Source organism: Ciconia boyciana, chromosome 2 (assembly GCF_034638445.1).
Source record: "Ciconia boyciana chromosome 2, ASM3463844v1, whole genome shotgun sequence".
Taxonomy (NCBI): domain Eukaryota; kingdom Metazoa; phylum Chordata; class Aves; order Ciconiiformes; family Ciconiidae; genus Ciconia; species Ciconia boyciana.
This window is the reverse complement of record NC_132935.1, coordinates 91856019-91879455: the sequence shown is the minus strand read 5'-3', so window position 1 is coordinate 91879455 and position 23437 is coordinate 91856019. Positions and strand designations below refer to the sequence as shown.

The 23437-nt window shown below is 44.4% G+C and overlaps 1 protein-coding gene across 4 annotated transcripts in view; it reads right to left on the bottom strand.

Moving 5' to 3' along the window:
* ZCCHC2 (zinc finger CCHC-type containing 2) overlaps positions 1-22156 on the bottom strand; it is a 45089-nt gene extending 22933 nt beyond the window's left edge. For all 4 annotated transcript variants that reach the window (XM_072853157.1, XM_072853158.1, XM_072853159.1 and 1 more), the window contains exons 1-4: positions 20859-22156; positions 7188-7299; positions 3742-3818; positions 1159-1230 (exon numbers count right to left, since the gene is read on the bottom strand). In XM_072853157.1, coding sequence (XP_072709258.1) covers positions 1159-1230; positions 3742-3818; positions 7188-7299; positions 20859-21800 — 1203 coding nt within the window. In that variant the 5' untranslated portion in view covers positions 21801-22156. The remainder of the gene's footprint in view (positions 1-1158; positions 1231-3741; positions 3819-7187; positions 7300-20858) is intronic.
* Positions 22157-23437: the final 1281 nt, after the last annotated feature.

The window sequence follows — 23437 nt, the reverse complement described above, 5'->3', positions numbered from 1 at the left end:
AAGTACTAGAGGGTCCATTTCAGAACCTGGTGTTCTTCTTTACTTTACAGGTAGGAGAACAAGAGGCATGCAGTTGAACACTCATCCCAGAGCTGCACGGGATCCCATATGACAGTCCTGCTTTTAAGGTTCTCTTCAGAAGCAGATGCATGTACCCTGTGTTGTGGGACACCCCATCCGCAACTAGACGTGCCATCCATAATTCAAATCCCCACAAATCAAGCTCTGAGAACTCTTAGAACTAGATGTTACAACTAGATTAAAGCAGCAGTGAATACTCACTGCTTCATTTCTACAACACTAGAAAACATAATGTTGGTAATTGAAACAGTGAACAAGACAATGACCTTTGTACAGTAACTGGCTTTCCACTTGCAATTAACACTGCAGTTAAGAACACCAGATGCTAACAAAACATGTCCAAAACAGATCTTTCATTAGTGCCCTGAACAGTGAGGAGTTTAAATCTAGAATTTCCCAGAATAAGTGGAACACAAACTATTAGACACTGGCAATGAAACACACAGTTCGAGGTCATCACACTCATGGGGTCTACATGTGGCCTATGCACACAAATGCATTCCCTGCTTGGGGTGGAGAGAACAACTTCGAGAACTTTTACGTTTTTTACACGCACGTGCAAATAGTTGCTAGATTTTCTCACATTTAACTCCTTGCAACAGTGAATATGCCTGCCTTTGTTCTACTGAAGAATACAACAGTAAAATTAAGAACTGTTATGCTCATGGCTCTGCCTCATTAATTAGAAACAACAAATGATACTCTTAAGGTCATTCTAACAGGGACACCAATAAGCAAATGAGCAGTGCTTGTACCTACACATTAACTCCGTGGGGAGTATTAAAAACTCATCTAGTAGTTTTATGGTAGTTCAATTAAAACTCTAAGACCAATTTCAGATGAGACAAATGATCTCCTACTGGGAAACTCCCCAAACCTTCTGTTGAGCTGCTTCATTTGTAAAGCTGCTCTACCACGATATACATTATTTAAATAGTTAATACAATTGTGAAGTACAAAAACCTGGTAGCATGCTTTTGTTTCTGTAATTACATCCCAGAAATCACAGCTCTCCTAGACTACTTGTGAAGTTATAAACCTGATGTGTAAACACTACTTTTATATTTCAATACATACGTTTAGCAGGAATTCCTGAAGCTCCTGGTGTGTTTTTGTTACACATGTTACCGAACGATCGGACCAGGTTACCTAGTAAGGAGGAAAAGAGAATGAGGAAAGTTTCTTTTTCCAAGTATCATACCAGTTAGCTGATCTTAACATTTCCATAAGTCTGATGATCTCAGTATAAAAGTTAACACTTGCAGCAGTAAATACCAGGCAAAACAGGGATAATGCTGTACCTTTTCAAAGACGTATACTAGTTTTGAGTGTACATTTTAAGACTACCTTCATGCTATTTGTAGCCAAAGAGAATATGAACACATTCTGGTGAATGCAATGAAGTCCCTGAAGATTACTGGCTTACTGACTCAGAAAGAAGACAGGCACAAGGCTCTGTAATTACAGGATTTGTATCAAACAGATATCATTAAGTGCAAAAACCAGGTACCAGAGAAAGGACTGTAGGTCAGATATACTGGATTGAGCTCTCACTGCCATTATCATGAGTCAAAAGAAAAAAAGGAAAAAAAAAAAAAAAATCTCTTTGCTTTTATCACCTATAAAATATTTTTTTCTGCCTCAGGCTTCAATCTTACATGGTCATATAGAAGTTGTTGTAGGGTACAATTCATAAAAAGTACTGCAAGTTACTAAAGAAGTTACTCAAGAATCAGACAGCATTTTGGTATATGCTTGTGTAAACTGTCAGTAGCTTATTGTTCTGACACAACATGCAAGTAATAAAACAGCACCTTCACATGCATATTTTGAGGAAAAAAAGAAGTAAGCTTGGTTAGATGAGTGCTGCCTGGCTTTAAGCCCACTTCTGGGATTAAGATTCCCATTACAGGCATGGGAAGATTCTGTGTAATGGGAGTGGACATGCCAATTATAAACATTCATTTACTCCAAAGTGTTGATAGGATAATGTCAACCACTAACTGCCTTCAACTTAGTCCCCAGAAATGCCAACTACTCTTGGTGCCCTCAGTTGGGAAGCCATGACTGTAATTGCTGTTATAACCTTAAAAAAGCAGTGTCTGGGCAAGCACAAAATGATCTGCAGTGAGGAGCACAGTATATACCTGCACAGATGAGGAGAGGAAACTCTTTCCTAAAAGAACTGAGGTGGAGGAGTTTCAAGATTACTCAAATACTTCCCAGAATATCTCCACATTCCCCCTTTAACAAAGAAATTCAAAACCCCTGTCAAATCCATCTATGTGCTGAATTTTCAAAATAGTTTTGTGACTTTAAATATTGATAATCCATATGGGCATTCTGTACAAACCTCTCCTATCTACTACTGTATTTTACCTAGTACTCGGTTCACAGACTATTCGGACAAAAGATCTATGACAAGGTTGAAATACTTGGGCAAGTTAACCTTTAAGACTTTGAAGGCTAAATTCCACGTTACTGTCCTCAGCAAAAGAAGGGTGCAAAATTTTTTGCAAATTTCACCTTCAGACATGATCAACAACAAGGTATCTGTTGCCACTACTTTACTTCAAAAACAGAAATAGTATACATGTCAATTTAACTCTAATTTTAAGCTTCTAGCAATACCAGAAAAGACAAAATTCTGTAATTCACATCTATTTAGAGAATACAATATCAAATTTGGGGATCAAAAAATCAATTTTCAGCTCAAAATGGCATTTTTTTAAGTTTGCCTCTTCAAAGAGCTTCCATGACCCATGTCAAATGGCCAGTTACAATGTTTGATCTAAAACATTCTTTTGTTTGGGGAAAAAAGGTAAAATTTCACTCTTATGTTCAAATCTGGTATGCTACCAGACTCACATCTATTGGCCAAATGACTCATAATGTTAGTCAGTTCTTGCTAAGAAAATTACTACTTTGATTCAATTAGAACATCACCACCAACGGCCTCAGCAGCTATTACTTAACACCTACAAGCCTTTAATACCAGACCTCAATACCAAAAGCTTATTTTCCAAAGTCATAAGAAGCAGTGTTTCAGTTTTGTTTAAAATTCACTCACATAATTGTTTTATATGTTGCCTCTGGCTATTATAACACATGAAGACTATACTAGGCACACCCTTCAAGTTTGTTGACATTTTTAGCTTGTTTGTTTTTACATTAACAAACAAACAAAACCCAAAACAAACAAACAAACAAACCCCCAGTTTTGTCAAAACCCACAGGAACCACCCTTTTATGGTAAACATTCATGAAAGAGATCTAAGATGGCCATATGACTCCAAGCAATATATAAATGCAGACACAAGAACTGCGCGCCTATGCCACTTGAGCAAACAATCAACTAGTTTTAGAATTATTTGTAATGCTTACCCCAAATTAGCAAAAGCCAAGTTTCCTGAAGTGATGCCACACACCTGGTTATGGCTCGTGTTCTACACCTTCCCACCTTATGCCCACAATTACAAAAAATGCCTGATCTGCACACGGAATCCAAAAGAATTATAGGATAATTCCAAGAATCTCTGAAAACCCTAATGTAATTCAAAATTGCCTTCTGAGCAGGCATTTGAAACAAGCTGTATATATCTACAATACACAGATATCATGAAGACATTTACTTTAATATTCTGGAGGTTATTTGCTTACTTTGAACGTGTACTCCAAATGTTTGTCAGCCCTTTTTCTTGGTACTCCTTTCAGGGTTATCTTCTCAATGTGAACAGCTGAAAGAAAAACACCTTATTGTACACACCAAAATTACAGTTTGAAAATGTATCTACTTACCTAGCCACCCTGAGAATCACTGTATGCTATTTACAGACTCAACCCCACTCTTTCTCAGCTGCTATTTTACTATAACAAACTGCAGGGGGCAGGTGGAGCCTTGTTCTTTACAAAGTCTTTCTCTGGCCTGACCACAACCCCTTCATTGCAGATCATGAGAATCCGTGCATTACTCAAGAGCTTATTTAGACTGAAAGTACATAAATACAACAATATAACCACCATAAGTGAAAAGACAATGAAAGGAAGTCAAATTGCATCTTTACTCCAAGAAGTAACAAGCTAGTGACAGTGCCTTCCACACCCACAGTTCTGAAACATCAAGTAGTAATGAGAGCAAACTAAGGCAGAAGAACCACATTTCTGAAAGGCACTTAAGTGGAAGGAAACACTTGGGGAAGGCCTGAAGGAGACAGAAATAAGTGCTAGCAAACAGAAAATGAAGAGGAGAAGCAGAAGGCTACTACAATTGTACTGTAAAGAGTATCATTAAATTGAACTGAAAAGGAAGAAAGGTACTTTAAAGTACTTGCTACTTTAACATTCCTTCCCCATAGTCTAGTGTATTCAGGAATAGGCAAGTTGTGGCTGTGACTTGGTAAGAAGCAGCACCGTATGACTTTCAGGGTCTGTAGATCTTCTTGAGGGCACATAACATTGTTCAGGTAATACTCTATATAAAAATCCTCATGTAGCTGAGATGGGCTTTTCACTTTTCCTGCTATGCTGGTCTAAGAATTCAACAGAATTTTATTCCTTTACAAGCATGAACACATCTTTACATGTAAAAAATTTTATTTAAAAAACAGTTTGACCAGCCCTACACCATCAATGCTTCCTTTCAATCCTTTTGAAACTTTTTCTTTTCTGGGGGGAGGTGGGAGGAGGGAGGTGTTACCAGCTAACATTTTACCTCCAATTTTTTTACTGCATGTTTACATGGGATATATTGGGAACTATGCATAACAATAAAAAAAATTTAAAACATCAACCTCCTACAAGTGTATGTTACAAGGCTTATTCTTAGCTAATTAGCTAAGAATCATTAGCTAAGAATCATTAGCTAATTATCATTTCATCTAACTTAAACATCTTTAATGAATTTTGTTAAAGTTACAATTAAAGTATCATCCCCATCGAACATGCCAGTTCTAAGAGAACTAAGTATTAGCAATTTCCTTAAAGGAACAATAAGCCAGCATATAAGCCTAGTGATAGTGTTACAGATTCCAATTCTTTTAGTAGAAAGACTGACAAATACCGAGTGTGCTGGTGTATGCTGGTTGTAACCCTCTACCTGGGAGTTAGAGCGCTAGACGATCAGTCCATTTTTATCAGTTAATGAAGATTAATTATTACAAAGCAAAGCAATCTGAGATGAGCTAAGGATGCCAGACAATAACATACATCTATATACTGTGAAAAGCCGCATGTTTGGTGACCTTAATTTTTACCTGTCTGGTATGGATAAAAGCACTGTTAGAAAAAAGACTATGGCACAACATGAGTTTTGGTGCAGTAATGTTTCTTAATGGCCAATGTTAAAATTGATAGCATCAGCTGAATTGATATTCATAAGTTAATTAAAAAGTTGATTCCCATGACTGGAACCGAGAATAGTGATTTAAATTGCACTTCGCTACATGCAGATATTTAGCATACATAATAATGGAAACTAACACTATTAACATTCACAGACAAGCTTCTTTTCTAATGAGATTGTTTATTTTAAACTATTGAGTGTTCTCAATGCTAAATGTATTTGTCCTCAAGTATAAAGAAATTTTATTACACAATGTAGTACCTTCAGCTTTCTTAACTTCTTTTTGTTGCTGTTGCACGCTTCATCGTAATAAGTGACACAACAGGTAATTATAGTGTTGTTGCTGCACAGCTTTAGTTCCACAGTTTCAACAGACTGCTTTAAAATTCTGTTTCCACAATCACATCTTAAATATTCTAAATGGCTAGACCAAGAAGAAATGTTTGAATATACAAGCCAATGAGGCATGTTACATCTCTACATTTATTTTGGACACAACACATGCATTCAGGACGATTAAGTCAAGCATGTATACATGACACTGCTTCCACTGTAAGTGTAAGTTAAGATTTCTAAAAATCATATTCATCACAGCTGAGAATAAAAACCATGTTTTATTATCAGTGCTATTTCTAACCCAGTAAGGAGATTTCTGTAGCAGGAACTCCCTTTCTATCACATATCTATATAGCAAATATCACAAAATTATTCTGATTCTTCACTATAGTTTCTAACTATGATAATATGAATGCCGAGAAATATTTAAGCCCTTTGCTATATTCAATTATTCAACTTTTCTGTGCTTCTGTTACTTAATTCAAGAGCGTTGCTAAAGAGAATCTCCCTTTTGTGTTTCTAATTTGTGAATATGAACACTTTGAACTCTGTAAAAAGATTTGAAACAGGTTTGTTGTCTGTAATCTGCCATAATCTTTCTGTGGCTTTTTGCAAGGAATTAAAATTCTCAAATTGCCTGTCTTCAAAGCGTAATTAAATCTCCACAGTAGAGACAAAAGGACATTTATGCGGACAAAACGAATAGCAGTAGTTTTCCCAGATTGCCAGCTCTTCACTATCTGCAGGATAGCGTAGACTAATTTTGAGTAGACAAGTGATTCGCTAATCTTGATGGAGAATAAAGGGTAAGAATAAATCTGTTTTCAGTAATGCTCATTTCTTCAAAGAGAAGACACTGTGCTGGCAATTGCACAGAAGAGTTCTGCTTACGCTATGAAGCCTTGTTCTCATTCTCCCCAACAGAACCAAAAGAAGACTTACTTCTACGGAAAGCCTCTCACTTCTCCAAACTATCACTTCTATAAAACCTCCTAATATGTGTTTTTTCTTTCTTCCTTTGTTTTTTAAGATTAATCAAATACAACTGAATCAGGTAGCAAAAGCTACCCACTGTTTCACAGTATCTTCAGGTTTAGTTTTGCTTCAAAAATCTAAACACTGTTAATACAATGGCATTACATTTTCTTGTTTTCTCCCAAATCCCACCTCTTTTTTCAGGAGGAAGCCCATTTGCAATCAATTTTCATGCATGCAGTCACTAGTAGTTAGCAGCTAACAAGAATGACAACTTGTTATAATAAAGAAAAGACCAAGTAGGCAGCAGAGAAGCTATCATACTTAGCAATGATCGCAGTTGCTCATCCAGATGAATAGCAAGACAGAGGCAAGACTTCTACAACTCCAGGCAGAGTTTAGCATTCAAAAAAAACCTTAAACTGTTCCTCAGAAGAAACCTCAGACAACATACCTTCTCGCTGAGGTCTATGGGAAGCCATTGGTAGTCCATCATGAGGTGCTGTGGTTCGTTCTAGCAAACTGGTCTCATTACTTGACATGTAGTCACTATGGGAAAAGTCATTCTAAATTGAGAAGGAAAAGAACAGAAGTGTCTTAATAGAATGCATTATTATCAAAGCTTGCTCTAAACAGCAGAAATTACAAAAAAAAAGTTCCTTATTTGGTATTCTACAGGAGAAAAACCCGAAGCTCTTGACAGTGGCAAAAAGGTGGTCATTAGCCATTGCAGTTCTTACTTTTTTATTTATTTATTAAATGTCAGCTATAACCTCCAGTGTTTCACTGACCTTATTTTAAAAACAGAACAAGGTGGGGGACAGATCATGTGCCTTTAGGGTATCTCATGTTGGACAATTCAAGATCATTAGCTCAGAACTTCAGTGCTAATTTACTGTTAGTATGAACTCTTTCAATTACTAACCTGTCAAGACATCTACTCACTACACTCTAAACATATTCTCCTCAATTATATTCGTGCCCTCTACCTTCAGCCTGCCACCTCTTCTATATGGGAAATCATGAACCATTTGGACAGTCTATCAGGACATGTGCTCCTAACAGCTAAATCCATGCACCTCTTACTAACTAAACATTCAGAATGTAACCAGTTGCCACCAACACCCTCTCTTCCATAGAAAAAAGGACAGACTGAAAGCTCATCTCCCCCCACATTTGCATGCAGACTTCAAAATTACATGCCAAGTATTACTACTGTTTTAATACAGTGCATAAGGAGGGACAGAACAGGAAGCTGAGGTGCTTGAGTGTGTCCAAAGAGCAACAAAGCTGGTGAAGGTCTAGAGCACAAGTCTTATGAGGGGCGGCTGAGAGAACTGGGGTTGTTTAGCCTGGAGAAAAGGAGGCTGAGGGGAGACCTTATGGCTCTCTACAACTACCTGAAAGGAGGTTGTAGCGAGCTGGGCGTCAGTCTCTTCTCCCAAGTAGCAAGTGATAGGATGAGAGGAAATGGCCTCAAGTTGCACCAGGGGAGGTTTAGATTGGGTATTAGGAAAAATTTTTTCAGCGAAAGGGTGGTCAAGCATTGGAACAGGCTGCTCAGGGAAGTGGTGGAGTCACCATCCCTGGAGGTATTTAAGAGACATGTAGATGTGGTGCTTAGGGACATGGCGTAGTGGTGGACTTGGCAGTGCTAGGTTTACGGTTGGACTCAGTGATCTTAAAGGTCTTTTCCAACCTAAACGATTCTGTGATTTTATAAAATCATACAAGACAGATAACATGGAGAGATATGAGAAGAAAGAACAAACTAGGCTAACAGTGATAAACTAGAAAAAAGTGTTAGATGAGCATGGACTTCACGTGGTTTCTCTAGGGTAGCAAGAGTCTATAGAATTTTTCCCAAATTAAGATAAAACATTAATGTATTAATTCACATGTTCTTCAAGGACCGGGTCTTGTTAAAAAAACAAACTGATCAACCAAGCTAAAATTCAGAAATGTTTTAAGAAGTCCAATAACTTTAGATGCAACTGTTTTTGCCAGTTGACCAGTATAATTCCATGTTTCAAGGGAACGACATATTGCCTTAAAAAGATACATCCACAAAGAACTAGGAAATAATGAAGTTACTAGCGAGTTTCTGGATTAATCTATTTTAAGTGAGGAACCTTTATTTATCTGTAACAAGTAGTATAACATATGAGCTTAGCAAGTACCTAAATGCCACCAATATGCAAATACCATATTGATGGTGGTAGCGGCAGCAGCGCAGAGGGGGAGAGAAGGTGGTTCTCTGTAGCACCACAAATCAACAAAATACTGTTTTTTATTAAGTAATGGAAGCTAAAACAGAGGGTAGGTTTCTTGGGAAAGTTTTCAAAAGAAGCAAGTTAAATACAGGACATTCAACGCACCACAAATATTTAGCAACTGGTCTGCATGAAAACTAGAAGGTAAATAAATATCTATCTTAATAGTAGCTCTATAAAACAAATAAAATTCCTGGGAGAAATGGATACTTTTTGGAGTAGATGTATATTGAAAGTTCAAAGTCTGTTCCTCTCATTCAGGATGAAGAACGTTGCTCCACTGAAAGACTGTCATAAAAGATGGGTAGAGGAAAAATATAGATCTTCAGACAGTACTCTTATTTTTAAATATAGGAAGCATAAGATTCTGGAAATAAGTGCCAGAATATATGTGACTTTTTTTTTTCCTGAAGGACTTGTGCAACATGATGGGGCAAACCAGCAGCCGAGACTAGTTTCCTTGTTTGGTACAGAGGACCCCAAGACTGTCACAACAGGCAGACCAGAATGAGGAAGCACAGTTTGTGAATTCTTTGATGAACTTCTTCAGATTTGACAGATGTACCAACTAAAGCTTGCTTCATTTTACTAAAGCAGCTTTACATCATCTATAGCATGGGCACAAACTGTGGCAACTCCTAACAATACATTCAACTCATTTAGGACCCAGTAAATATACAGGCATCAAGCCTGCCCCGGGCATACTGTTAATCTAACTTTCATCATTCACATCAACAGCAGTACACAATTAGCAAGTGAACATCTATGTGCCTTTAGACTGCACTACAGATGGTCTGAGGAACTGAACGACATTTTAGCTGTTTCATCTCAATCAGTGTATGGTTTGTGTTCTACACCAAATGTCAGTAATTTCAAGTTTCAAAGCAATCAGACTTAAAATATAGAGCATGCCTTGTTTCCTCAAGATAAAACTCACACCAGTCCTTAGTCACTCAATAAACAATCTCAGCAAACTTAACTGATCAAAACAGTATTTCATACTTCAAACACCTAATAAATTATGAGTGCAATGTCAGACTTGCAATAAGAAAGGAAAATAGCTGTATATCAACAAGATTGCATTTGAACAACTTTAGCAAATTTTCAAGTTTAGTTTAATTAAAAAAAAAAAATCACAAGCATGCTCTGGAGAGAACCACTTTCAGATCTCCTCAAAACTCCCATTGATACTGTTTTGTCAGACATTTCATAACAACTGTGGACATAACCAAAGCCAAGTACTTCACTTTTTAAGTGTTAACTCCTGGTCATGCATTATTCACAAAACTGTTGGCATCTGAGCATTAAAGTTACCCTGTTAAAACTGTGATTCATTTAAGACTGTCCATAAAAAGCACTACTGCTATGATTAACTGACTGTGTCCAAACTACATAAGCTAACAAGTTTAGCACGTATTTTGGTGTGAGAGTGAATGCCTTCCGGACATGAAAGCAAACAGGTGAACCAAGATTTCTAGCAAAGATCAATGTCAATTCTCTGGCAGAGGTAAGGTCTTCCTTAAAATACAGCCACATGCTTTGCCAAAAGCAGCTTTGATACCTTTTTTCCACACTGCATACAGAAGACGACGGACATTTGGATTAACTCCGACAGAGGCTCTCAAACTATTTAATTTGTTTTAGTTTTCCAAGATGTCTTTTTCCACCTCTGAAATCATGATCGTAAGAGCTGAAGGCAGTGCTTCATTCATTTTAAGGGACAAGCTGAGACTTCCACCTACTCAATTACTTTTTTTTTTTAATTCACAAATGGATCTAAAAACAATCGAATTTAAAGTCAGACCTTCTTTTACATTCAAAGTCAGGCTATTTGTTTTGATTAGTGGAAAAATAACTTACAGTCTATTCAAATAAATAATTGCTAGTTAACAAGTCAAAGAAATTATGAGCAGCTTTTAGAAGAGAGGTGTGGAAGTAAGATTTACTTCAAAGATGTATTCTGCTCAGCTCATGTCAAAGAAGCATTAAATATTGCTGCTACACATCCTAATACTACAACTGCTTCTCACCTAGCATATACATCATCTTTGTAACAGTGTTCACATATTTTTGCAGAGAATTATTCTAGAGTGGTTACTTTTCTATCCATGGCAGCGTTCTGTTCCACACAAACTACATCCACATTTGAAGGCTCCCTCTAAACTGCAAAATATTACATAGTTCAAACCTGTATTTAAACAAGTCCTGAATTTGATGGTTTTATAAATCATCCTAACTGTAAAAAAGTTCTTAATTCATTCACTTGAAAAATTCTTCACCTAGAAAGTTAAACCAGTAATATGTACTGCATGTATTCTGTGAATGATAGCTTTCACAATACCTAGTGGAACGCAGGAGGTAGGCAGTAGGGTAATCCAGGGCAGTCACAGCTTTACCTTACAGCCTGCAAGGGTTGTCTCTGTGCCAGCTCCAGATCCCGTCTTAAGCTGCATCACAACTCTTCAACGTTTGGTGTTAGCTACTATGACAGTCCTACAGCAAACCCTAACAAGTAACTAAAATACAACTGGCATTATCAGAGCGGACAGCTCTAGCATGCAAGTGACTGGAAAGTCTAGGCAGTCTGGAGGGCCAATGAACATAAAGAGTGACATCGTGGTGCTGGTCACACCACAAACACAAGCCCCTTAAAACTGGGGATGCTGCTGAGGAGTTCCTGTCAATGGTCATGCCATATAGCACTAACTGTGCTAGTCATTTCCTACCAATGAATAAAATGTATTCACACAACACATGCAAGCGTAAGGTTAATTCTTGCATAAGTCTTTGTCACTGTAAGGCTTTCACATGCAAGGGTTCACTGCAGCTCATAGTGCTGCTGCTAATGATTAAAATACAGTGAAGCAAGAAATGTGGGTGGCCCCAAACCGATTGCCAGATAATTAGATAATCGCACACATCTTTGTGATGAGCTAGAGGATTAACTACATTTCTCCTTGAAAGTGAAGCGAGCTAAGAGAGTGCTCTAGAAGTTGTCTGCTCTCACAATCTAGACCAGTTTTTTCTATCCAAGACATCTTTCCTCATATGGTTGAAAGCAAGTACCATTATTAAAAAAAGCACCTATCACTAGACATGTTGCCCGTGACTGCAAAGACAAGCCCCAAATGTCTAAAGTGGAAAGCCATCCTGCTCAGAAGGATGTTGCTCCGTATAACTAACGTATGTGAGCTGAGCAAGTCTCAGCAAGTCTACACGACAGATGTCCAAACTCTGCCTTCTATTAACGTAGATGGCTGATCAAAAAATGTCATGCTAGTATTGGTTTGGCAATATGTAAAGAAATCTGTTATTGGATAGCCTACTAATCATCATGAGCAAGTGACTGATGCATATAAGTCTTCTGATGTTTGCAATGCACTTTCATAAAAGAACTATTCATGCATCAGCTCTGATGAGCACTAACAAGGGAAACCTGCTTGCAGCAGCTGGACAGCTTGATTAGTTCTACATGCCCAAATATGAAAGCTTGTTTTTCTGCAAGACTTCAGTAAATGTGCTGTTAGGGACAGAACTACTTAGGCTTGCAGACTGTACAGATGTAAACTGGCACAGCTCATTCATTCATGTACAAGTGGGAACTGGCAAACAAAACCAGATGAAAGAAGGCATCTTGGAAGAATCAAGATCTAACTCATGATCATGAGTTATCAACTACAGCATCTGTACCTTAGAGAAATTTGAGTGATGTCAGAATAATCATTAATAGATGTGGTGCCAGTTACAAGACCAAAGCCATGATTTGCTTAAAATAATCCTTAAAAGCTACGTCCCTTATTGCTTCACAGCTGTGATACACAGATACATAGCTCTGTAGCTACCTTAGCACAAAGGCTAAACATCACCTCTTAAGAAGCAACAATCAGCTGAAACTGCATGTGTACGTGTGTGCTGCTGAACCCTCTCTTGATGACAACAGCAGCAAAGAGGAAGCTTTACTCAAGACCATGTGCAACTATATCTGTACCCTATCACCTAATTGTTGCTGTTGCTTGGATATAGGGATAGAACATTCATGCCATCTTATACTGAAATGGAAATACAGCACATGCATTTAATACTCACAAATGCAAACATACAGGGCAGCAATGCTTAAAAATCTGCTTAATATTGACAACTGTTGATGCAATTGATTGCCTCCCATGCAAAAAATCCACTACTGTCTTGGACAAGCTGCTAGCCAAATGCAAGATCAAGACTGCAGACAATTGCCCAACTGACACTGCTGCTAAGTTACGCTTCAGTTTGCAAGCTTTGAACTACACAATGGCACTGTCTGATTGATTTGAGATGCAGAGAGCTGTCCTACAAGACTATGCACAGAATCGGCCTCAAGATCTAAGACCACAAAGATCTACCAAATGATCTCTCTTTTGGCCACAACCAACAAACAACTTGAATGCTTCCTTGTTAACTTCTCTTTTCACATGCAGAATCAACCTCCAGAACAATAATGTTTATTCCACATAGAATCACAGGCTGGAGAAATGGGCTGACAGGAACCTCATGAAGTTCAACAAGGGGAAGCGCAAAGTCCTGCACCTGGGGAGGAACAACTACAGGCACGACACAAGCTGGGGCCTCACCAGCTAGAAAGCAGCTTTGCAGAAAAGGACCTATACATATAAAAATGTAGATATATACATCTGAAGGGAGGGTGCAAAGAGGATGGAGCCGGGCTCTTCTCAGTGGTGCCCAGTAACAGGACCAGAAGCAGTGGGCACAAACTGAAATACAGAAGGTTCCCTCTGAACATCATGAAACACTTTTGCACTGTGAGGGTGACTGAGCACTGGCACAGGTTGCCCAGAGAGGTTGTGGAGTCTCCATGCTTGGAGATACTCAAAAGCCATCTGGACATGGTCCTGGGCAACCAGCTGTAGGTGGCCCTGCTTAAGCAGGGGGAGGCGGTGGACAAGATGACCTCCAGAGGTCCCAGCCCACCTCAGTCATTTTGTGGTTCTGTGACCAGACATAAAATCCCATAATATGAGAAATAAAAGCCTGACTGGCTGAACATATGGTTCAAATGGATAACGTGCAACTGCCCTACTAACTCATATCTAGTAAGCTGGACTGCAAAGAAAGAACGCAGTTGCCCAAGAGTACTTTAAGGCATATTTGTTTAGTGAAACTATTTTAAGAGCTCACCTGTAAAAGGCAGCTACAAAACACTATGAGGGAGACAGAAACCTTTTGAAAAAACATCAGCTGATTCAGGAAGGAAAAGCACACCATATGACAGCTTCAGCAATCACATATTGACTAACTTGTAGCACTGTGAAATCACAACAATTTTGAGACAAAGGGCATACCAACCTCTTATGCAGCATTAACAACTTCAGCTATCGAAGCCTGTGGCAATTACACTTGAAGTACCAGACATGTCAGCTACAGCAATGATTTACAGTGCTGGGGGAATACCGCACCTTGTGTTTGCTAGAAACACAGCACGTTTTTTCTCCAAGCCTCATCTGCATCTGAGCTTTTGACTGGACTTAAACCACAGTTTCAGTCCAACCTAGCTAGCCCATGACAAAGCAGAGAACTTGAAGCTAAAGCCAGCGATGCAACACTTCAGATGTTCCTGCATCGCCAGTTGGTTGCTCCTCCAACAACTTTGTATAACTTCAGTACTGTTACAATTGTCTGTTGAGTGAATAAGAAGAAAATTACTTAAATGTGTTAGTTCAGACTGATAAAAAAGTTATTCTCACAACAGCCTAGAGTGACGGAAAGATTTAAAAAACATTTGCCCCTTAAGAGCGGTTCACTGAAGCACAATTAGTACTGAGAAGAGACGATGCCTTCATTACTACTTTTAACTACCGGCAGAGGGTAATATGTCATTTTCTCCAATTCTTGAACTCAAGAGGTCTAAACAGTGTAGTTTAAAAGTATTCTTTCGTGTGTGGCAGTTACAAATAACAGAAAAACTCTCTGTCATGTTCTTATCTCACTCTTAAGACACTTCCCAAGGCATTAAATCTCCTTTCACTATTAAAAGTATTTTTACTTTCTTCTCCCAAAAAGGACAAGATTAAGAGGTTGAGGAAAGGCAAGAAGCTCATGAAGGAATGCAGTTTCCGGCCAGATCTCTGAGCCTGTCCTCTGCAAGCTTCAGTCTCTGAAAGTATAAACCCTTAGACTTGGAGGATACTATAGAAATTCACCAAGTCTTGGAGGAAAAGTAGACATTTAGCATTAATTACAGTTAATGGAGAATCAACTGTAGTGTTTTCTAGGGCAGCTATGGCTAGACACCGATATTGGCAAGTAAATGAGGTGACAGATTTAAGTAGACAGAATCCTACAGACTTCGGTGGTTTCATAGATACAGCCACCTTACTGCTGCTGTCTGCATCCTTTTCTGCACCTCTTTAGGAAGAGCTGAGAGTCCTTGGTGTTCCAAGCCCAGTGAGATCCTGCTATCTACAAATAAGTCAACACTGGGCAACACTGAAAACCGGACCACAGCTTAACAACAGTCATCTAAGTGGAAGCATTAGGAAGTCATGGGTATATTTTCAATGCCCTCAGTGCTCATTTAATATGTTGGAGAAGAAACTGGCATGCAAAACAGCGAGAGGCTGATTAACCCTGGTATAAAGGGAGTGGGCAAGGCTACAAACTTGCCTTGTCCTAACACCTCATATTTAGAGCTAAAGGACTAAAACAACTGAGGGCAGTGAAAGTTTTTACTCTGCAATTTCCTGGAGCATTAGCATGCACATTTAGACAGAAGTTTTTCATTTTAGGCATTGTCTTTTATCTAGTTATGACTTCCTTTCCAGAATACTTCCAGTAATGTTTCTGGAAATCCTTAACTCCTGTTTGGAGTCAGAGAAATTCCTGTTCAGAGACAAGGGTGTTAGGTTCACTGAGGGAGCCGGAATACAAGTTTTGCATACTGAGACAAAAAGCAAAACATTCTTATTTTCCTAGAGTGTACCACCATTTTAAAAATCTTTGCCAAGAATAAAATTACTTTTTTATCTTTCTATCTCTTATTTAAACCAGACTCTGAAGACACACTTTTCCTTATACTCAACTCTATGACACTAAAGAGAGTACACTGCAGCTTCAAAATGGGATTGCCCGTTTTTTTGTTCCCACAGACAGAGCTCTTAGACACTAAGTTCTACTACCTTGTTCTGCTGCAAGTTAGTGAAGATCCATTATAAAAGCACTCTTCTAATTTGCAGACAAAATATCCTATAAATAGAAGCCTACTAAGAAAAATACTCTGTAAATAGAAACTTTTCCTTTGTTTGTAAGTAGAGACTTTTTCTGTAAGAATCCTCCAGCCGGCTAATTACAATACTATTCAGCAAACCATTATCTCCAGGAGATTGCTTATTTCAACAGAACCTTAGTTCTATTATTGTCAAGTATGCCTGATTAAATGTTCCAGTGTCTAACACAAGCCACATTTATTATGTTAGCACATATTCAGACCTCCTTCAGTGTTTCAGCACTCTGATATCAGATCTTGGATGGGATGGAGCAAGATAACCAATAAAGTCAAAAGCTTTGATACTGATGCACTTGTTAAACAAATATAATCAAGACAAGAATTAAGCTATGTGTTCTGTTACTTAAACCAATATATATAGTGGTATCAGCAGATTCTTTGCACATTAATGCTTGTTTTATGACTACGGATGTGAATGCTGCTGATTTATTCTTATGCTTCACCTTTAGATTCAAAGTTCATATTCTGCACAGCTTAACGTACCAATGACTGTCTTCCAAAAGGTGTTAATATAAACTACACCTTCATTTAAAAATCTGCAAATAGTATCAAGTGTTTCTACCTCAAGTAAAAAGTATTTCAGAACACTTTCTTAAAGAAACAAAGTTTATGCAATTATAAGGCAATCCTACCTCTGCCCATCCCACTCCAACAGCCCTATCTGCCATAACTTTTGAATTGATCAGCCATTTCCAGCTAAATCTGTTAAAATGTATCACTAAGAAATCTTAAGTTTTTTAAGGATCATTAAAATCAGAGACCAAGAAGAGCAGCAATCCCATTAATCCTTTGTCAAGAAGCAACTTTAATGTGAGCTCAATCTTATCAGGTGGCACAGATCCTATCCAGAAAACATAATCCCAATCATGGGAAAAAGCAAACTGCTTTAAGTTCTAGTAAATCACCCACAAATTCTTTGTAAGTGAACCTCTCAAGTTCTGCTGCTCATTATAGCTGAACGTTACAGCTCCTTGAAACCTCAAACCAAGCCATTTTGTTAGATATGCCACATGCAGTAACACAGTCCTTGCCCTAAGGAATTCAGAACCTAAACTTGACAAATAAACTACCTGGTTCAATTCCAGGTCTGAACTCCCATCACCTCTGTAGGTTGATTTCCCATCACCGTTGCTTGCCATAGGTACGTATTATTTCACAGGTCATGTGAACAGCAGCTCTCCTACCATCTTCAGACTGTTCAGAAGACACGAGCTGAGAAAGGCCGGGAGTGTTAAGGCAGGGAAGACCAGAGCTGAGCTAGCAGCCTCTCGGCACAGAACTTCTCTCGTGGTTTATCTGCTCGATAAACCGGGCACACCACAGCCCCTCTCGGGACAGGCCGTGCTTGTGGCAAAGCCTTCCCGCAAAGCCCCCAGGGTCTTCCCCCGCCCTGGGCTCCCCCGGGGAGAAGGGCTGCGGGATCCCCCGCGTTCCGGGCAGGGACGAACCCGAGCGGGCGCGGCGGGTCCCCCGCAGGGCGCGGGGGAGCAAGGCCGGCGGGGCGCTCCAGGCCCACAGCTGCGGGCGGCACGCGCCGCCACGCCGCCTTCCCATTGGGCGGCCGGGAGCGCGGGTCCCCTCCACCCTCCGGGGGCGGCGGGACCGGCGCGTGATTGGGCCCACGCGCCGCTACGTCGGCGCAGCACGGCCGAGACCCTTCCCGTTATGCAACAGCGGGCGCCTCCCCCCCACGCCGGGACGGAGAAGAAACCGCCCTGCGGGCACGTGACCAGGAGCGCAGGCTCCGCCGCCGCCATCTTGAATGGGGGCGGGAAGCGAGGGTGGCCATCAGCCACCGCATCCCTGCCCGAGGAGGGGTCTGGCGGAGCGGCTCGCCGGGGACCGGGCCTTTCCCCCCACCGGCACGGCGGGGGAGGGCGGAGGGGAACGGGGGCTGTGCCCTCACGGGGCGGGGAGGCGGCACGACCGATCCGTCCTCCCCGCAAACAAAGCGAGAGGTCACCCCCTCCCCCGGCCGTTCTCAGGCCGGGAAAGGGGAGAGAGGTCGGGGCCGTTACGGGGCTCTTTGGGTTGGGGCGTCCCCCCCGCCCCTCATGGCTTCTTCTGCCCTCGCAGAAGCTGGCTGTCCCTGTTTATCGGGGGAGGAGAAAGTTCAAGCCCTTTTCCAGATGCGGCCATTGCAAAACGTGACAGGAACCGCCTGCTCCGGGCACTTCCCGTGCCGCCGTCAGGCGCGGCAGCGAGGCGGCCAGCGGACTGGCCCAGGGGGGTCCGACCCGGGCCGGGCAGGCTGGAAGGGCGCAGGGCACCGCCAACATCACAAGGGCGGGAGTTAAAGCTGCTTGGGCTGCAGGGCTGCTGCCTACACGGCCACAGGGCGGGCTATAGCCAAAGAGGGAGCCCAGCCGGAGAAAAATTCGGAGAGGTCTTTATGAAGCGTTTTAGTTCACAAATGCAGAGCTCTGAAGGGACTTAAATTTCAGAGATTAAAGGAGGATAAAAAGCCTGTGGACACCTGACAGGATTTTAAATCAAGTCCAATTTAACAGTACAGCTGCATTTTGCCAGAGAAGTCTTTAACCGTGCTACTGACTACATTTCCTGCACTGTCTTATCTGCGAGGGTCCCGCCGTCCCTGTGAACGTGAACTGAAAATACTCAGCAGAAACCCATCAATCCCTCTGTTCCCTGTCAGCCATTATTTCCCAGAAGAGGCTCTGCTGTATTTACAATTTAACCATTAAGAAAGGAAAAAAAGCCTACAGAAGGGATGCTGTTTCAGTCCTGTGTGGACTAGGGAATATGTGATGTGCATGCTCAGCCAAGCTGACTCGGGTCTCTCAGTGTTCCCCCAGTACACGAAACCACCACAACTTGGAAGGCTGCTTTTACGCTGAAGCCAGAATGCTGCACAAAACAGACTTCAATTCCAGTAGTGCATGAGAGCATTTGGTGGGACACACTGAGCAGCTCCAAATGATGTTCCAGTTTCAGGCAGGAAGTATGCTTCCTGTTATCAGCACTTTAAACCCAGCAAGGAGAGCATCCAGTCTTACCACTTCCTGCAACTCAATCTTCTCCCCCTAAAGATGGACTTCCAGGATTCATTCTGGGATAGAGCTAGACTTGGTGCAGGTCAATGAGCCAAAATAAACACTTTTTGGACTTACGCTACAAATTCATTATGATTTCGGTATCATAACATCTACCCACTAGTTTACGACCTGCCAATGTGTTTTGGCCTTAAAACAATACAAGCATTTACTTAATGTATTTGAAGGCTGAGAAATTAATCCCTGTCTCCTCCAAGTACTCCTCAACAGCATATCCCGTCTTTACCAAACAGGAAAAGAAGCCATTCCTTTCATACGGCAGGCAATGTGAAACAGTTTTCTAGGAGTGGCTGAATTGGATAGCACTGCAAGTAAACTTAGAAACAAAACCCAAAACCCCCAAGCCTTACTGTTTTGTACCTTTTTCTGTTAAGTACCCGATGGAAACCCGATGTGTTCAGTTGAACAGCATTATAAACACCTATCTTCCAGCCCTTTCTTCCCCTTTGCATGAGAGGCCATCTATAGACCAAAAACTGCAGAGCTCCAAAATGATGGCTCGGTTGCATAAATATGGGGCAGATTTTAAAGCCAACGCTCTTCAAGAGGGCAGCGATGAATGGCACTGGGGGAAAGCCATAAACATAGCTGCTGCACAGGAGAGTGCTTCAGTGCCGCTCACTGAGTGTCTTCATTCTCAGTGACAGCCACCTTCTAGCAACAAGTGGCACATCTGCTTTCAAGATGTGCTTTGCTGTTTCCTGACAGCCACCCAGAAAATCAGCTCTTCCCTGACCAGAAGCTCCAGTTGTGACGTTTTAATTTGCTCCTTTAGTAGAATGGTTACCACCCCTTCCTAAACACCTTCAGCCACTTTACTGAACGCGGCTTTTCAGAGAACCAGTCTTAGAGCTGCTGACCCCGGACTGCTGCCCTGATACTTGCCAAGTTCAAGCCTAAGTCTCATTTGGGGGGGGGGGGGGGGCGGGGGGGGAGCAGGTTCCATAGATAAATTATTTCAACGCCTTCTATTGTTTTAAGCCCCTAGAGAACGCTCTCTTAGGCCGTACAGTTTCTATCTAGCATTACTATTATTTTTACAAGCTTAGCCAGGCTGTCGGTCGCTCGTACTTCTGCATCGTACAACTTCTTCGGCAGCCTATATGAGGCAGGCAGTCAAGCTGTAGCAGTACTCTGCACCCTGCGCTCCAGCAAGGCAGGATTCAAAAAGCAGTGCTCCGGAAAGCATGGCAGGCTAGAAAAAGAAGTCCTGCCTCCCTCCCCAATTCTACTACGTCATAGTCAGGCACTGTTACGTCACAACAAGAAATTCGTACTAGACACTCTAGAGCAGCTTGTGGGGGTGGCCGCGGCCTACGCTGCCGGGGGGGGGATAGGACGAGCAACGAGGCAGGACGGGAGGGGCCGCACCCCAATGGGGGGCTTCGGGGAGAGGCAAGCGGCCGGCCTCACCTCCTAGAACATCGGGAGGGGGCGAAGGAAGGAGGAGGAAACCGCCTGACGAGATGGCGCAGCGGGAAGAGACCAGGACGCGGCGTTACCTGGGCCTGGTGGCGGCCGAAGCCCTCCTCTTCCTGGTCCCCGCATAAGGCCCTCCGCAGCCGCTCCAGGTGCTCCCGCAGGGTGACCCGCTGGTGGAAGGAAAAGGCCGGGTGCAGCGAGGCCATGGTGAAGAGCAGGAGCAGCTCCTCCTGCGCGCCGAAGCCCAGGCCCTGGGCGGCGGACAGGCTGGCCTGCCCGTTCTCTCCAGCCCCGTCCATCACCACCACCACGTCCTCCTCCTCGGCCACCTCCTCCTCGGCAGCGCCCGCCTGGGGCCGCCGCGCCGGGCAGCTCTGCAGGATGGAGTCCACCTGGGGTAGGAGGCGATGGAGGCGGCCGGCGGCCTCGCGGTTCTCGGAGCCCAGCAGGGCCAGGTAGACGATGAGCTTGGAGCGCACGGCCGGGTCGCGGAAGTCGCCGAGCTGCCCGGGGTCGCTGAGCCCGTTGGCCTTGGCCTCCGAGTCGCGGAGGCAGTGGTAGTCCTTGCGGGCCAGGTCTTCCAGGCAGGAGCCCAGGAACCGCAGCTCCAGCGGGTTGCACAGGTCCAGCAGCCCCACCATGAACTCCAGCCGCTGCGCCGAGCCCAGCACCAGCCCGAACCACTCGTACACCGTCTCCTTGTCGGTGCGGGCCGCCGCCGAGCCGGGCCCGCCGCCGCCGCCCGGAGCGGTGAGCGCGGCGTGGGGGGGCGGCGGGCCAGGCCCCGGCCCAGGCCCCGGCCCCAAGCCGTGCAGCTGGCTCGGCCTCTCCAGCCCGCACCCCCTCCCCGCGGCGGCGCCCCCGCGGGCCGGCGCCCGGGGCACCTGCTGCAGCTGGAGGTGACAGTCCAGGGCACCGCCGGGCTCCTTCAGCCCCAGCCCCGCGGCTGCCGCCGCCGCCGCCTCTTCCACCGCCGCCGCCTTGTGGCTCGTCTGCTTCAGGGGCAGCTTCATCTTCAGCATCCTCGGCGCGGGGGGGACGCGAGCATCCGACGGGGCCCGGCTCCGGGACGGGGCCCGGCCCGGCGGCGGGGACGGGGACACGGCGGTCAGGAGGAGCCGCTCATGCTGCCGCGGCCCTGCCGGCGCGCGAGAGGCGCGCGCAGGGGCAACGGTCCCGGCGTGTGCGCGCGTGGGGAGTGGGCGGGAGGCTGGGGGAAGGGCAGGCCTCGCTCGCGGCGGCGTCTGCGGCTCCCGCAGCGGTTCCCCCTCCCCCCTTCCCCAGCGCCCGTGCGCGCGCCCGGCAGCCCTCGCGCGCGCGCAGAGCCGGAGGCGGCCGTTGGCGCTCGCGGCCCCGGCCGGCGCGGACTGAGCCCGAGCTCGCGGCGGGGGCAGGGCAGGGGGACGCGGCCGAGAGGGGGCGGGCGGAGCGCGCCTCTCCGCCTATCGGCGCCGGCGACGTCAGCGCGCTCGCCAGCGTGCGCGGCGCCCGCCGGGGCCGGAGCCGGGGCCTGCGCAGGGCGGCGCTGCGCGCGGTGGGCCGGGGCCTGCGGCAGCCGCCGCGCCTCAGGCAGGGCGGGGGAGCCGGGGCAGGGGCCCCTCTGCGCCCGGCAGGCACCGGCGCCCAGCTGGTGAATCGGCGGAGGCTGCCGCCTCCGCGGGCGCCGCAACCCAGCTCCGCGTCGCCGCTCGCTCCGTGCCGCCAGGAGGGCCCGGGCCCGGGGCCGAGGCCGAGGCCTCACTGCCGCGAGCAGCGGCCGCGGGCTGCTGGAGGCCGCGGGCTGCTGGAGGCGAGGCAGCTCTCGCTTCCCTGGCTGGGGCTGTTCCTCGTCGCCCAGTCAGCGGAAAGTGGCCGTGCTTGACCCTGGGCCGCGGGCGCTGAGCTGGGCGGCTCCCCGGCCCCAGCGCGGCGCCCTGAGGCGGAGGCGTGCAGCGCGGTGTGACGGCGGGCACGGAGTCGTGCCCCCCCGCCCCGGGCGGGTTGGTGTCGGCGGCCTGGCTCGTGGCTCGGCCTCGCCTCTGCTAAGGAGTCCCGTTATGCACACACATGGGAACGGCTTGACAGTTCGCCTGAGACCAGTCGAGGAGCAAACCTCCCTATCTCCTAGCTAAAAGATTTTCCTGAGATAAGGCCGTGTGTTGACGGATGCCTCCGCTTCGGTGCGCAGAGGCAGGTGGATTTACCCGTAGCTGGCAGGACCGGGCCCAAAGCTGTGCCACACGGATGGAACAAGGCTAGTTACAGAAACATACCTGCTACAGGCTTTTATGCTTCTAATGCAATTGAAGCTGTTACTATTGTAAGAGGTCTCATTTTTAAATTACTACTGTTACAGTATCACGTGGCTTTCTACCAGGCAGTTTTACAGGAGGGAAGTAGAGGGAATAGTACAGAAAAAAGTACAGCAAAATGGCTTAGGGATAGTCCGTCACGAAATAGCAGGCTTGCTTCATTCTCATTCTCCCTATTTTGTTCCGAACTGTTGCGATGCATGGCGAAGAGCCTACAATTACGAGATTAAGCAGTACTCTGAGTAATCAGAAAGTTGCAGTGCTCCTTGCTTTGGTTCCCACACATTTACATGAAGACAGTATACTTGAAAACAGAATCAAGCCCGTGGCTTGCAGAACAACACAGTGAAGAATAAAGCGTGTTTTAA